Raw genomic sequence first — 16,769 nt, forward strand, 5'->3', positions numbered from 1 at the left:
TCTTCTGGATCATCCAAATGCTCTCTAGCAAACTTCAGACGGGCCTGGACATGTACTGGCTTAAGCAGGGGGACACGTCTGGCACTGCAGGATTTGAGTCCCTGGCGGCATAGTGTGTTACTGATGGTAGGCTTTGCTACTTTGGTCCCAGCTCTCTGCAGGTCATTCACTAGGTCCCCCCGTGTGGTTCTGGGATTTTTGCTCATCGTTCTTGTGATCATTTTGACCCCACGGGGTGAGATCTTGCGTGGAGCCCCAGATCGAGGGAAATTATCAGTGGTCTTGTATGTCTTCCATTTCCTAATAATTGCTCCCACAGTTGATTTCTTCAAACCAAGCTGTTTACCTATTGCAGATACAGTCTTCTCATCCTGGTGCAGGTCTACAATTTTGTTTCTGGTGTCCTTTGACAGCTCTTTGGTCTTGGCCATAGTGGAGTTTGGAGTGTGACTGTTTGAGGTTGTGGACAGGTGTCTTTTATACTGATAACAAGTTCAAACAGGTGCCATTAATACAGGTAACGAGTGGAGGATAGAGGAGCCTCTTAAAGAAGAAGTTACAGGTCTGTGAGAGCCAGAAATCTTGCTTGTTTGTAGGTGACCAAATAATTATTTTCCACCATAATTTGCAAATAAATTCATTAAAAATCCTACAATGTGATTTTCTGGAATGTTTTTTCTCATTTTGTCTGTCATAGTTGAAGTGTACCTATGATGATACCTAAATTACAGGCCTCTCTCATCTTTTTAAGTGGGAGAACTTGCACATTTGGTGGCTGACTAAATACTTTTTTGCAGCACTGTACACATTCCATAGCACAGGGAATTATTAATCAAGTATTACTCAACCAGGAGAACTATCCTTCAGAGGGTGAGGAGGTTATTGTAACTGGTTGGAGTGGCTTGTGTTAATAAGAGCACAGGCTGTTGAACCTTTCTATTATCTCTTTAAGAGAACCTTTCAGAACTACCTACCAAACACAGAATAAAGTGTCTAAGTTGGAGCAAAGGTGATATTAAATTACTTGATAATACATATTTGACTGTTTCTGGCCCCCAGACGTTATATTTGGGAAACAAGTTCATTAGCCCCAAACAAGATAATCAAAAGTAAGTTGTAAGTAAAACATACAATATTGGCCTTTGTGTTCATACTGTAGGCATTTGAGTACAATATTCTGCATTAGAAAAGTTCACTTATAGTCCACCTACTGATCTAAGGAACAATTGCAAGACCTGTGGCCTAGGTATCAAGACCAGTATACCAGTAAATAACTGCTGAACAGTTATGACAGGATCCACTATGTGAGGAAAATGCACATTATTATGAAATACACTATGTATCATGGCTGTTCACTCTAAATAATATATAACGGATAATACTAATTTATCTTGATTCCCACATTGCTGTAATAGTGGGAGAATTAATGTCACATAAACCGACGATGACAGAAATAATCCCCTAGATGGCGGTATCGGGTAAATTTGGGGCTCACATTTTCTCATTATTTCAACCACAAATAGCCTATTCTAAAATTGTGTCAGATTTATGAGCTTCATTCTGCAGTGCATCAAATAATATAACCTATAATAATACCCTACTAGTCAGGAATTCTATAGCAAACATTTACCAATGGCCAGAAGAGGCATTTATACAACTATACAGTTAAGAAGAAATAACATTAATGACCAAATAGTATGTTTGAAAACTATTGTTTAATCTCTTGTAACATTCTCTTGTAACACTCTTGTAACATTTTGTGAGACAGACTGCACCCTGTATCCAATAATGATAAAGTCCGTCCCACCTATCCATAACCAACCATTAAGAACGTTCACTTGCCTGTTCATTCACCTCCAACCATCAACAGGGGTCATACCTATCACTAACAGCGAGGGCAACACAATCATTTCCACAATCATTTTCAGGACTCTAAATACATCTCGGATTAACTTCCATTGCGAGATCACGTTTTTTGGTATTTTTCATGGACATCTTATTATAACATTTGAATATTCCTTATTACAACATTTTAATATTTTAAACTACTTTATTATTTTTTACATTCGCTGCAGAGAGTTTCAAATACATCATTTTTTGATTAGCAATTTATCAATTGTGCACCTGGTAATTTAGGAGATGGTGTCTAGGTTGCAAATATTGCTCTTGTGGTGTGCGGTCGCTCTCACTTGGGCACAAGTTGCATTCAGCGACGCAATGGATAATGGAATAAAAGAGGAATTAGAACAGACCGACGGACCACTGCTAGATGATGAGATGGACAACCAGGAGAACATTTTAACTCAGGTATTTAGACCTTCCTCGGTATTTGTAACAGGATTGATTAGATCGCCTAATTTTACGCACAGCCCATACCTATCTAAAGCCAAGTGCGACAGTTAATGAGAATAACTAAGAGGAAGAATAATGTAATTTCCCCAAGCATTTTAATTCCGTTTAGTTTAGAATATTAATAATTGACACTTCATGGTCTATGAATCTTGGCCTTGGAAAAATGTATCTATTACGTTGAGCACTTATCATGCGTACTTACGCATGCACACCGAGCGTTGTCATTTTAGTATATAGTTTATAGTTTAGTTTTAAAATGTTCTCTTAAATGTGAAATATGTTCGTAAGATAAAAATATTTTTCATACCCATATAAAGAGTTAAAAAGCACTATTTTTTTGCTACATTTTCTACATTAGTCGATTTCAATGTGCAATGTGCATAACATATTTGGTATCAGAGAGATTAGATGGTAGTTTGTAGTGATAAATGTATACATGCTCATTAATATTCTATGTTGATCCATCCTATAAGTAACTGCACCAGAGGAGGCTGGTGGGAGGAGCTATATGAGGACGGGCTCATTGTAGTGACTGAATTGGGACTGGAACAAAGAGAACTTATCAAACCAACATGTTTGACTCAGTTCCATTTATTCCATTCCATTCCAAGGAAAAGGGGATACCTAGTCTGACTAGGTAACTTAATGCCTTGAACTGAAATGTGTCTTCAGCTTTAACCTCTGAATCAGAGAGGTGCAGGGGCTTCCTTAATCAACATCCACAGCGCCCAGGAAACAGTGGGTTAACTGCCTTGCTCAGAGGCAGAACAACAGATTTTTACCTTGTCAGCTCGGGGATTCGATCCAGCAACATTTCAGTTACTGACCCAACACTCTAACCACTAGGCTGTCCTCCTACATCTCCTTCCACCAGCCTCCACTGAACTGACCCAATGCATGTGTCAATGCCTTGTGTCTGTGTGAATTGTGAAATGGTGTGCTCCTAAATTGGTGGACTACCCATGCTCTACCCATCTCTTCTCAATTATAGCTGCTGGGAGATTATGACAAAGTGAAAACGCTGTCGGAAGGCTCAGACTGTCGCTGTAAATGTGTTGTCAGACCGCTGAGCAGAAGTGCCTGCCGGCGGATAGAGGAGGGCGCCGCTGAGGCCGAAGACTTCTACACAGTGGAGACCCAATCGGGGCCCAGTTGTAAAAAGTGTGCCTGTATAGCCCCGCCCTCTGCTCTGAATCCCTGCGAGGGAGATTACAGGTTCAAGAAGCTACAGGAGGCGGGGAAAGATGACATCAAGGTAAAACATAAGCGCCTACCTCTTCGGACAAAAAACACTACACTGGTCCATCATAAAATAACCCATAGACTTTGTCAAACAAGGAGTTAGCCAGGTCCCTTTGCAATGGAATATTTCCTCAAACTTTATTTGATCTGAATGAAAATGTCCACATCTGTGATTGAAAACATGTGGTTGAAAACAGCGTGAGACAGGACTACGACATGTACATGTATGTTATCTAACATGTATTGCATTGATTCTGATCTCTTTCTCTTACAGCTCTCAACAGTAATGGAGTTACTGGAGGGAGCGTTTTACGGGATGGATCTGTTAAAGTTGCACTCAGTTACAACCAAACTCCTCAACCGGGTTGACAATATAGAAAAGGTTTGTTATCTGACACTCATAGGCATTTCAGAATGGGCAGTCATAGCTTGCGTAGCTTACAGCAGGGTTCCCTAACTGCTGGCCCGGGGGTGATAATATTTTTTTTGGGGGGGGGGGCATAAAAGACTGTAAAAAACACCAACAAATCAGCTCCAAGTGATTTTCATTTTGGAAATCTGTTCCAAATTATTCACACACATGATAGCGAGATATATTTGATCGTATGCAAATGTCAGCAAGGTTTGAAATTATTATGTTTTAGTCAAATATTATAGCTGTTGGTGCTCCTTGTGGTCAATTTGCAGTCTACAAGTTATTTGTAATGATGTTCCAGCCCCCTGACCATCCGCTCAAGAAAATAATCTGCCCCCGGTTGCATCTAGTCGATGAGCCCTGCCTTAGAGTCTATGGTCATGGTACTGGCTTCTCACCATTTTGCTTTGTCTCTGTGGGTGTCCAGACCTTTTCTTGTAACCACACGGAGAAGGATAAAGTGAGTATGAGGAGCCCCTCTAGTGAGGAAAAGGAGAGAGAGGAGGGAGAGAAGGAGAGAAGAGCCCAGCAGTGGATGGAAAAGAGAAAACGTCTGACTGAGCTGGAGCCGTCCCTGCAGAAGGATACAGCTGCAGCTTATGCTAACACAGAGGTAAGACGCACACACATACACACACAAAGTCTATGCTAACCAAGGCAGTCAGTCTCTTTGGACTTGTAGTGGAAACGTTGGCAAGACATTAAGGTAGCCAGTAGCCCGGCGCTGTCTTTAATACAGTGTGGCAGGATCAAAACCAGTCTGCTTTTTGGACTACAACCGTTTCCAGATGTCTCAGAAAACAATGAATTTTCTTCAGACTTCAGAGTATTTGACAATAAATGACTTTCTTACTTTGAACCTCGACTGCATACATTTTCAGAAAAACAATATGTTCAAAACCATAACATTTGTTTCTGTAGCCTAGTATTACAATTTAAAATCAGAAACAGAAAACTTTACTGCCATGCGACAAATGGCTGCTAAGAACGTATTGTAACTAAAAATTAACAGGTATAGTATGTAGTACAGTTGTCTCGTAAAAACTTTACGATAACACAATGGTAACATTTGGTCCTTTGTGATTGGATCCTCCTATAGAAGAAGTATGAGGAGCGCTACATTGGGGCCAAGGGCCAGGGGACCACCAGGCCCATGCTGAAGAGGAGCCAGCAGCAAAACAGGGAGGAGCCCCAGAGGCCCCTGAAAGGCAAGGTGGGACTCAACGGCATAGTCATCAGAGGAGTGACTTTCTACAAGGCCAACACGGTGGACGATGGAGCCGCTGAGGAGCTCAGTAAGTCCATTAAAATACTGGACATATACTAGAACTAACATAGCAGTGGTCTATCCAGTTCAGAACATACATCACATCTTCCCAGGGATTTTAGTGTTGTCGACGGCTTCTTTTTGGGGGTCTCTATATTGGGTCTGTGCCTATAGACATGTTTTGTTCTGGGGTTTAATATGAGATTGGAGAGGCTTCTTGAGTATATTGGTGTACTCTAGATGATGCTTGTGATGCTCATTCACCAGCAGCAGACGAAGCCCTGAGCGGTGATGGTTCCATGGACCTGCTCATCGATGACCAGCTCCTGAGACCGACCCAGCCCAGACCTGTAGCAGGCACCCCGACACCAACATCGCAAGACAGGAAGTGGAACCCAGACAACCAGGCCACTCGTGCCTCCAAAACAGCCCCTAGTCCCCAAGGGAATCCCACCACATCTGCCCCTAGAGCTACCGAGACACCATCAACCACTGTCTTCATCCCGACCACAACCATTCCAACCACAACTACGACCGCAGCAACCACCACTACTACAATGGTTGCGACAAGCGCAAGCACCACTCAACCAGTGGCCACTAGGAAACCTGAAACCTTGTCTGTTTTGACCACGTCTCTAACCGCTGCAGTACGACAGGTCAACAGCACCACAGCCCCACCCAGCAAGGTGAAGGGTGCACCCAAACCCAAGCATCACATCAGCTGGACAGAGGGCCCCTCAGAGGTCCCCTCGGCGATCCTTAAAGTCCCTGGTAAAAAAAATCTTTGGTTGATCAGATTTTTTATTTTCCAAAGTAAAATTCAAATTTGATGCTGAAAAAGGCATGATTTGTATTATACACTACATTGATCTTTTTGGGAGGGAAATACTGTTATTTGTTTGATCGTTAAATACCTGAGGGGAGTACAGATTACCTTTATCTCTGTATGTTTACTTACAGGCATGTGCAAAGACACTCTGGCCTCCATCTCGGACCCACTGACCCATAACACCTACGGCCGGAAGGAAGGGGCCTGGATGAAGGACCCAAAAGGCAACGGAAATGTCATATATGTCACCAACTACTACTACGGTAACCACCTACTGGAATTCCACGACATGGACAACTTCAAACAAGGTATTTTCACAATAGAATAGTCTCAAAGCCAAGTAACTGCTTTGGTTCTAGGTGCCATGATTAGGAGACAGACATGGCAATAGATTCATGTAATGGTGTCATTTGATTTGTGCAATGTGTGCTGCTCAGTATTGAATACTTTATTATTTCTCTGGTCTGTTTCCTGTCAGGACATTTCACCAATTCCTACAAGCTACCGTACAACTGGATCGGCACAGGCCACGTGGTGTACAACGGAGCTTTCTATTACCACCGCGCCTTCTCCCGTGACATCATCAAGTTCGACCTGCATCTGCTCTACGTGGCGGCCTGGACGACGCTGCACGACGCCGTGTTAGAGGAGGAGGACGCCTCCTGGAGGTGGCGAGGACACTCGGATATCGACTTTGCGGTGGATGAGAGCGGCCTGTGGTTAGTGTACCCTGCTCTGGATGAGGAGGGCTTTCATCAGGAAGTAATCATCCTAAGCCGCGTGAACCCGACCGACCTCAGCCTTCAGAGTACGTTCAGAACGGGCCTGAGGAGACACTTCTACGGAAACTCCTTTGTCATTTGTGGTGTCCTGTATGCAGTGGACAACTATGAACGCACCCACGCCAATATATCCTACGCCTTTGATACGCACACACACACCCAGATGATCCCCAGAATACCTTTCACAAACAACTACACATACACGACGCAAATCGACTACAACCCCAAGGACAAAAAGCTGTACGCATGGGACAACGGTCACCAGGTGACCTACAATGTTATATTTGCATATTAAAAAGCAGACGAGTAGTGATCCATATAATAAAGGGACGAGCACTTTTTTGTATTAAAGATCCTAAATATATACACTACCATTCAAAAGTTTAAGAACACCTACTCATTCAAGGGTTTTTATTCATTTGTACTATTTTCTACATTGTAGAATAATAGTGAAGACATCAAAACTATGAAATAACACATATGGAATCATGTAGTAACCAAAAAAGTGTTAAACAAATCAAAATATATTTTTTATTTGAGATTCTTCAATTAGCCACCCTTTGCCTGGGTGACAGCTTTGCACACTCTATTTTAACCAGCTTCACCTGGAATGCTTTTCCAACAGTCTTGAAGGAGATTCCACATATGCTGAGCACTTGTTGGCTGCTTTTCCTAGACTTTGCAGTCCGACTCATCGCAAACCATCTCAATTTGGTTGAGGTCGGGGGATTGTGGAGGCCAGGTCATCTGATGCAGCACTCCATCACTCTCCTTCTTGGTCAAATAGCCCTTACACAGCCTGGAGGTGTGTTGGGTCATTGTCCTGTTGAAAAACAAATGATAGTCCCACTAAGTCCAAACCAGATGGGATGGCGTATCGCTGCAGAATGCTGTGTTAGCCATGCTGGTTAAGTGTGCCTTGAATTCTAAATAAATCCCAGACAGTGTCACCAGCAAAGCATCCCCACACCATAACACCTCCTCCTCCATGCTTCACGGTGGGAAATACACATGTGGAGATCATCCGTTCATCCACACCGCGTCTCACAAAGACACAGCGGTTGGAACCAAAAATCTCGAATTTGGACTCCAGGCCAAAGGACAGATTTCCAGCGATCTAATGTCCATTCCTCGTGTTTCTTGGCCCAAGCAAGTCTCTTCTTTTAATGGTGTCCTTTAGTGGTGGTTTCTCTGCAGCAATTCAATCATGAAGGCCTGATTTACACAGTCTACTCTGAACAGTTGATGTTGAGATGTGTCTGCATTTATTTGGGCTGCAATTTCAGAGGCTGGTAACTCTAATGAACTTATCCTCTGCAGGCAGAGGTATCATCAGAGGTATCATCACTCTCCTTAAGAAGGAAAGAAATTCCACAAATTAACTTTTAACAAAGCACACCTGTTAATTGAAATGCATTCCAGTTGACTACCTCATGAAGCTGCTTGAGAGAATGCCAAGAGTGTGCAAAGCTGTCAAAGGCAACGGGTGGCAATTTGAAGAATCTCAAATATAAAATATATTTTGATTTGTTTGGTTACTACATGTCTTATTTCATAGTTATTATTAAAAAATGAAGCAAAACCCTTGAATGAGTAGGTGTTCTCAAACTTTTAAACAGTAGTGTACATTCCATGTCTTAGTGGATTGTAGATCAGTCTACAGGGCCATTGTGTTTTGCACTTTATAATCTCTGTTGCTCTGTTTGTGTTTTATTTCTCAAAATGTCTCCCATTTTGTCCCAACACATGTTATTGTATTTTTATATTTAATGGTCACCGTTTTTAACCGCCCAAATGGCAGCAGGCAAGATCATTCAGCGAAGTAAGACGCGGTTATTTCTTACTGCTTGTTAGAAGTTTAAAAAGTGTATGTTGTGTATACTGTAATTTAAAATGAAGCTTTTAATAAAATAAATGCCTTCAAACATGAATGCTGACACACACTAGTCATCAGTATTAGAACATGTTACTGTCCATGGTTTTATTTCTGAAAAACTCTGAAAACCATGACAAACCATTAAGCAACTCAAACAAAACAAATTCATTTTTACACCCAAAATGTACACTTTTCTGAAAAGAATGACCTCTTCATACCTTACATCATGTTTGTGTGATACTGCTACTGCACAAAAATAATAATCATTCAACTGAACCACACTTGCACTTGACCCCCCACCCCTTTCTAGCTCTGACTTTCCTGATAACTACTTTGAGGAAAGCATACTTACTATGTCTCTGATATGTGGTTGTCCCACCTAGCTATCTTAAGATGAATGCACAAACTGTACGTTGATCTGGATAAGAACATCTACTAAATGACAAAAATGTAAATGTATTTCTTACATTGTTTGGGATTTTAGTAAGTAATTTTGTTCACTCAACATGGCTTCATAAAAAGTAAGAATCATAACTACACCAGATATGTCTATTAACAACTAATAAAAGTGAAAAGGATCTTGTTAGCGTGGCTTGGTTCCATCAATAGGGTCCAGAATCAATTACTGTTTTGTATAAAGGTATTAGGTTACATTTGGTAAAATTATGGCTCAATTAAAAGAGCGCAATAGCTGTAGGGTCAAGACAGTGAAGGAATTTTTTGAAGAGGTTACACAGGGTTCAACATTAAGTCCCATATTTATTCTAACAAATGACCTAGATGCCTGCATTGGCAGCCTGTCAATTTAACATAAACCAGATGCTCTAAACCAAGCAATATGGAGGCAAACAGTTGCTGGACAACTTCTTTATAAGTCTTGATATATTTGTAACATCGGAGGTAGAAGGACTTGTGAAATGTGGAAGACAGAGGATGTGTGAAATTGATGCAGAACATTTCCAGAGAGGATACAACAGAGCTACATTTATTGTCACAGTTTATCAATATATCAAAATGTTGGCTAAATTATAGGCTTTCAGATTGGCAGGTATTCTGGTTGAAGTGAAGTTCAGGCAGAGTCTGATAGAACACCAACCGATGCTGCAGCCTGGAAGTCAGTGGTGTTGGCACGTAGGAACTCTGGGATGCTGGAGGTTTTGATGTGGAGGATCTTGGTGTCCATGACCTCACAGTCAATCTGCATCATCACCTCAAATTTGTCGTCCTTGATGACAGAGTCTGTAATGAAATACAATAAGTAAAAAAAATATGGTTAAAATCTAAATGATATTCAGTCATCTTGGGTCAAGACATCCAATGAGGATCTCGAGGGGATCCCCTTCTAGTGTCTCTCTGTGAGGATCCAATCCCAAAGTCCATCCTCTTAGCGCTCTAGAGCCCAAATGCAAGTCATTATTTGGTTCACTGCCTTCTCCCAGAGACCCTGTCTGGTGTCAGGTGGCTGAGGAGCCTGCAGGACGGCTGGAGGCTGAACCCCAGCTCCTGGAAGAACACTGGCTGAAGCCATCAGCCTGGCCAGAAAGGCCAGGTCCATGTGGCTTAGCCAGCGGGAGGAATGTATTGGCACATGTAGGGATCAGGCTCTGGATCTAAAGGTGATTAATGCATATGGAAATGAAATTGAAAGGGTTATGCAACCGATCACATTTTGTGAACACATGGACGTTCAAAGTATGTGCGTTTCTACTGTATGTTTGATGAAAACTAATATGATAAGCCCATAGTACCTGAATACACTACTGTAGATATACTATTCAAAAATATTGCCCAGTAAAGATAAATAGAATTTAACACTTTTGTTACTGAGCTGAATCCGCCCGTATGTATATCTGTGCAAGGAATCTGAGTTTTAGCTGCCAGGTGTACACCTGCATTGTCTCGAGATTACAGTTTTAAGGCTTGGAACTTGAAGCTGTTGAGTTGTTTGGCAGACACACAGCTTATTTCATAGCTAATTCCAAATGGAACACTTGTGTATTCATACAGACCATACCTTATTCCAAATGGAACACTTGTGTATTCATACAGACCATACCTTATTCCAAATGGCACAGCACTTACCTGAGCATAGCTAATTCCAAATGGTGGAAGTCTTTGCGTCAGACCAACCATAAATTAAACTATGTGAACATGATAAAATATGTGGGCCTGTCAAGACAACACAGTGAAATGGCTTATTTCAAATCATGAGAACAAAAATACTCAATTACCCTTCATTATCCTCCACATACCATGCAGCCTTCAACTGAGGCCAATTGGTTATGGCAGTTACTCAGAAGGCCACTTGGCATTCTTGCACCATATGTTGTAGCCCAGAAGAGTGATTCTGAGGACAAAACTATGGTAAATCTTCTATTCAAGCAGTGAGGAATATCAAACTGATTTCTACAGATGGAAGCTATTTATGGCAAGAATATGTCTTTCTAAACAACCACACTCTGTGGCTTGGGAAAATTACAACCTACCGTTACAATCACCTGGCAATTATATGCAGCCACCACTGTGCCTCTCCAAGGATATTATCTAATGATATGTAATAAGCATTGCATATCCTTTCAACAAAGCCATAAGCACATCAAACAAATTCCTCTCTGGCATCCACTTCTGCACCGCAAAAAAAACTGAAAACAAAAGAAACCGAGACGGTGGTAACAAAAGAAACCGAGACGGTGGTAACAAAAGAAACCGAGACGGTGGTAACAAAAGAAACAGACTGTGAGGAAGAGAAACAGAGATAAATAAATAAACCATAAGCATTCCCATGACAGGACTGCATTGTATTCCACCTACGCCTCTATCCCACTCGCTCTCTTCTCCTCATAATCACTCTAAAGCTGTAATCTAGATATTGTCACCCATCTATGAGATTGCATAATAGCAGATCCAAAACATGTTGGCTAATGTTGTGGGAGCTAATGGCCTAGACCTTAAACAAAGAAGTTAATGATGAATCTTTCCCTACAAAAACCTGCCAAACTTCAGATTTATATGTCTGGATTCAGAGAAAGCAAAACTGCTATCAACAAGCAGTCAGCATAAAGTTCGGTTTTGTAGGATGATGCATGTTTGCATTACAAACTTGATCCATAACACTCAGGAAACAGGTCTTGGAATGTTTCAGGGCCATTAACAGTGTGAGGCGGGTAAGAGCAGCCTCTGCAATGTTCTATACTGGCGGGCCTCTGGGACCCACTAAAGTATGTTTACAGGGGCCTGGCTCAAGGCCATAATGGTGAGGCTCCTGCACTGAAGGCAGCCGATCCCCAGAGGTGTCCAGGGAGGGAGGTTTTCCTTTGGCCGGAGGCGCTTGTCTGTAAGGGCTGAGCTCTGAAAGACAGTATTGGTGTGGAATGAACGAACCATGATAATAACTCCAAAGCATGGTGGTCTCACAGCATTTAGTGCTGAGTATTGAGCCTTTGTGAGAAACGGTACCTCTGAAACATCAGACGCTATGAGAATCAAGTGCAGTGGATGCTTTGTAATCTGGAATTTTCACACTTCATCTACTCTTTTATTTTAAACGGTTAAATGCTAATCATAGTACATAGTATGGAAATACTTACTAGCTTAAAATACATACACTTGAAGTCGGAGGTTTACATGAACTAGTTTTAATTACTCCAACCTAAGTGTTTCAACCACTCCACACATGTCTTGTTAACAAACTATAGTTTTGGCAAGTCGGTTAGGACATCTACTTTGTGCATGACACAAGTAATTATTCCAATAATTGTTAAGACAGATAATTTCACTGTATCACAATTGCAGTGGGTCCAAAGTTTACATACACTAAGTTGACTGTGCCTTTAGAAACAGCTTGGAGAATTCCAGAAAATGATGTCGTCATGGCTTTAGAAGCTTCTGATAGGCTAATTGATATCATTTGAGTCAATTGGAGGTTTATCTGTGGATGTATTTCAAGGCCTACCTTCACACTCAGTGTCTCTTTGCTTGAAATCATGAGAAAATCAAAAAGAAATCAGCCAAGACCTCAGGAAAAAAATTGTAGACCTCCACAAGTCTGGTTCACCCTTGGGAGCAATTTCCAAACGCCTGAAGGTAACAGGTTCATCTGTACAAACAATAGTACGCAAGTATAAACACCATGTGACCACGCAGACCTCATACTGCTCAGGAAGGAGACATGTTCTGTCTCCTAGAGATGAACGTACTTTGGTGCGAAAAGTGCAAATCAATCCCAGAACAGCAAAGGACCATGTGAAGATGCTGGAGGAAACAGGTACAAAAGTATCTATATCCACAGTAAAAATAGTCCTACATCAACACAACCTGAAGGCCATTCAGCAAGGAAGAAGCCACTGCTCCAAAACCTCCATAAAAAAGCCAGACTACAGTTTTCAACTACACATGGGGACAAAGATTGTACTTTTTGGAGAAATGTCTTCTGGTCTGACGAAACAAAAATAGAACTGTTTGGCCATAATGACCATCGTTATGTTTGGAGGAAAAAGGGGGAGGCTTGCAAGCCGAAGAACACCATTCCAACCGTGAAGCACGGGGGTGGCAGCATCATGTTGTGGGGGTGCATTGCTGCAGGAGGGACTGGTGCACTTCACAAAATAGATGGCTTCATGAGGTAGGAAAATTATGTGGATATATTGAAGCAACATCTCAAGACATCAATCAGGAAGTTAAAGCTTGGTCGCAAATGGGTCTTCGAAATGGACAATGAGCCCAAGCATACTTCCAAAGTTGTGGAAAATGGCTTAAGGACAACAAAGTCAAGGTATTGTGTGGCCATCACAAAGCCATGACCTCCTATAGATTGGGCAGAACTGAAAAAGCATGTGCGAGCAAGGAGGCCTACAAACCTGACTCAGTTACACCAGCTCTGTCAGGAGGAATGGGCCAAAACTTACCCAACTTATTCTGAGAAGCTTGTGGAAGGCTACCCGAAACATTTGACCGGAGTTAAACAATTTAAAGGCAATGCTACCAAATACTAATTGAGTGTATGTAAACTTCTGACCCACTGGGAATGTGATGAAAGAAATTAGAGCTAAAATAAATCATTCTCTACTATTATTCTGACATTTCACTTTATTAAAATAAAGTGGTGATCCTAATTGACCTAAAACAGGGAGTTAACTTGGATTAAATGTTAGAAATTGTGAAAAACTGAGTTTAAATGTACTTGGCTAAGGTGTATGTAAACTCCCGACTTCAACTGTACCTGCATCCGACTTCAACTGTACCTGCAACTGTATTCAAGGTTTAAAAGGGCTTCTAAATTTTGTAATTTCCACTTCCAAATTTCTGATTTGATTTGCCCTAACAACAAATGTATCAACCCTACAACAATTTTCATGAATTAGAATCCACAGAATAATTCACATTTCCTGCTGCTGCAGACTAATTATCCTGCCATGAGAAACTGGTAAAATGAAGATCCTACATATGTAGTATAAGCAAGCTCGTATTTTCAAACTGTTTCTGGCTCCCCCAGACAAGCTCTTCTCGAAAGCTTAACCCTCCCCTGCTACTGGAGAGACAGTAAATCGCCTATGATTAGAAAAGCAAATGTACCTACCGTACAGTACTGTTGTCTCTGAACTTCAGAAAGTGTACATTCTATCCTTGGAAAATCTGTATTCTACTTATTTTCTTCAGGGTAGAAGGGACACCAACAGACCAATACGATTGCCCTTAGCAAAATAGCCTAATTCATTGCACATGACAGAAGTAAAAAAATTGCTTAGTTTACACCTGAAAGCTATTTCTGTCACTAATACAATAGGAAGTAAATATAGAGGAAAGCTTTCAAGACGAAAAGAAAAAGTGAGCATTCAGCCATCACAATAACAGTCATTTGTTCAAGCTGGTTCAAGCTGTAACTATACTGATGACTATAGTGTACAGTGAGCGTAGGTTGTCTGTTTATACACAGAAGGAAGGTGGAGATGTAAATTGGCTGTGGCTTCTGATTACGTGAAAGCTCTTCTCCAAAACGTACATCAATAAACTTCCTTAGAGTTTAAAGTCAAATGGTTATTTTTGGCTTGCTATTGCTCAGTTCCCATTGGTTACTAGTCCTTACCATTCACATTAATAGCTGGTAACACCAAGGACATCTTTGGCCTTCTCCCTTTGCTGCGGTTGGTCGCAGGGAGCAGAAGGTGATCCTACGAGGAAAGAAAGAGTTGGCGTTAGATAGTTAATGCAGTTAGTCATTAGTTAAGTTGAACTGGTCCTTAACCCATTATAGTCTAAGCCGGAGGGGGGGGTGGGGGTTCTATTAAGCTATATGGAATTGTTTTAAGAAGGTCATATCAATGGTCATTTTGCTATTCGAGTTAGAATTTTAACACCCCTTGAAGTATAAAAAATATATAAAAATGTTATTTGTTCTAACACTGCTTTTAGCCCATACAAACATATTGAATAACAAATTCACTACATGGAAAAACAGAAAAAAAAATCTAAAAGAAGTTTGTTCTGAAGTGTCAGTTCTATATCTGAGAGATAAAAGATCAGGATTTTATTTATTTAATGTATTTTGTGGTACTAAACAGTTTCTATTTACAATGTATTCAGAAAGTATTCAGACCCCCTTGACTTTTTCCACTTTGTTTCGTTACTGCCTTATGCAAAACAAAACAAAAATGTTTAAATCCCTCATTAAGCTACACACAATACCCCATGACAAAGCAAAAACGGGTTTTTAGAAATGTTTCCAAATTTATTTTAAAAAAAAATACAAAACTGATATCACAAATACATAAGTATTCAGACCCTTTACTCAGTACTTTGTTGAAGAGATTACAGCCTCAAGTATTCTTGGGTATGACGCTACAAGCTTGGCACACTTGTATTTGGGAAGTTTCTCCCATTCTTCTCTTAAGATCCTCTCAAGCTCTGTCAGGTTGAATGGGGAGCGTCGCTGAAACAGCTATTTTGAGGTATTTCCAGAGATGTTCAATCGGGTTCAAGTCCAGGTTCAATTGGGTTCAAGTCTGGGCTCTGGCTGGGCAATTTAAAGACAGACTTGTCCCAAAGCCACTCCTGCATTGTCTTGGCTGTGTGCTTAGGGTCGTTGTCCTGTTGGAAGGTGAATCGTCGCCTCCCAGTCTAAGGTCCTGAGAGCTCTGGAGCAGGTCTTCATCAAGGATCTCCCTGTTCTTTGCTCCGTTCATCTTTCCCTCAACCCTAACTAGTCTCCCAGTCCCTGCTGCTGAAAAATATCCCCATAGTATGATGCTGCTGCCACCACCATACTTCACCCTCTGGAGGGTTCCAGGTTTCCTCCAGACGTGAAGCTTTGTTTCTCATGGTCTAATAGTCTTTTAGGTGCCTTTTGGCAAACTCCAAGCAGGGCTGTCATGTGCCTTTTACTGAGGAGTGGATTCCGTCTTGCCAACCTACCATAAAGGCCTGATTGGTGGAATGATGCAGAGATGGGAGAACCTTCCAGAAGGACAACCATCTCCACAGAGGAAGCCTGGAGCTCTGTCAGCTTGGCCATCGAGTTCTTGGTCACCTCCCTGGCCGGTTGGCCAGCTCTAGGAAGAGTCTTAGTGGTTCCAAACGTCTTCCATTTAAGAATGGAGGCCACTGTGTTCTTGGAGACCTTCGATGTTGCATACATTTTTTGGTACCCTTCCCCAGATCGGTGCCTTGACACAATCCCGTCTCTGAGCTCTACGGACAATTCCTTTGACCTCATGGCTTGGTTTTTGCTCTGACATGCACTGTCAACTGTGGGACCTTACATAGACAGGCGTGTGCCTTTCCAAATCATGTCCAATCAATTTAATTTACCACAGGTGAACTCCAATGAAGTTTTAGAAACATCAAGGATAATCAATGGAAACAGGTTGCACCTGAGCTCAATTTGGAGTCTCATTGCAAAGGTTCTGAATACTTACATAAACAAGGTATGTCTTAATTTTTAATACATTTCAAAAAAAATTCTAAACCTGTTTTCACTTTGACTATTGTTTGCAGATTGATGAGTAAATACA

At 41.4% G+C, this 16,769-nt stretch overlaps 2 protein-coding genes across 22 annotated transcripts in view; one reads left to right on the forward strand and one right to left on the reverse strand.

Moving 5' to 3' along the window:
* Positions 1-1,819: 1,819 nt before the first annotated feature.
* LOC110508856 (olfactomedin-like protein 2B) lies at positions 1,820-8,818 on the forward strand. Of its 2 annotated transcripts, none has more exons than XM_021589717.3 (8): positions 1,820-2,307; positions 3,344-3,607; positions 3,869-3,976; positions 4,437-4,622; positions 5,109-5,304; positions 5,544-6,047; positions 6,237-6,413; positions 6,584-8,818. In XM_021589717.3, the coding sequence occupies exons 1-8, from the start codon at positions 2,140-2,142 to the stop codon at positions 7,180-7,182; spliced, it is 2,202 nt and encodes a 733-aa protein (XP_021445392.3). In that variant the 5' UTR covers positions 1,820-2,139; the 3' UTR covers positions 7,183-8,818. The 2 variants fall into 2 exon arrangements, with proteins under 2 accessions (XP_021445392.3, XP_021445395.3); XM_021589720.3 differs by having other exon boundaries at positions 1,845-2,307; positions 5,547-6,047.
* Positions 8,819-8,837: 19 nt separating this feature from the next.
* The window catches only part of LOC110508857 (cyclic AMP-dependent transcription factor ATF-6 alpha), a 50,331-nt gene continuing 42,399 nt past the window's right edge, over positions 8,838-16,769 (reverse strand). For all 20 annotated transcript variants that reach the window (XM_090224985.1, XM_090224984.1, XM_090224983.1 and 17 more), the window contains 2 exons: positions 14,846-14,930; positions 8,838-10,002 (listed from right to left, as the gene is read on the reverse strand). In XM_090224985.1, coding sequence (XP_090081111.1) covers positions 9,833-10,002; positions 14,846-14,930 — 255 coding nt within the window. In that variant the 3' untranslated portion in view covers positions 8,838-9,832. The remainder of the gene's footprint in view (positions 10,003-14,845; positions 14,931-16,769) is intronic.

This window comes from Oncorhynchus mykiss, chromosome 28, assembly GCF_057628025.1.
Source record: "Oncorhynchus mykiss isolate SJ-2025 chromosome 28, ASM5762802v1, whole genome shotgun sequence".
In the NCBI taxonomy this organism is placed as follows: domain Eukaryota; kingdom Metazoa; phylum Chordata; class Actinopteri; order Salmoniformes; family Salmonidae; genus Oncorhynchus; species Oncorhynchus mykiss.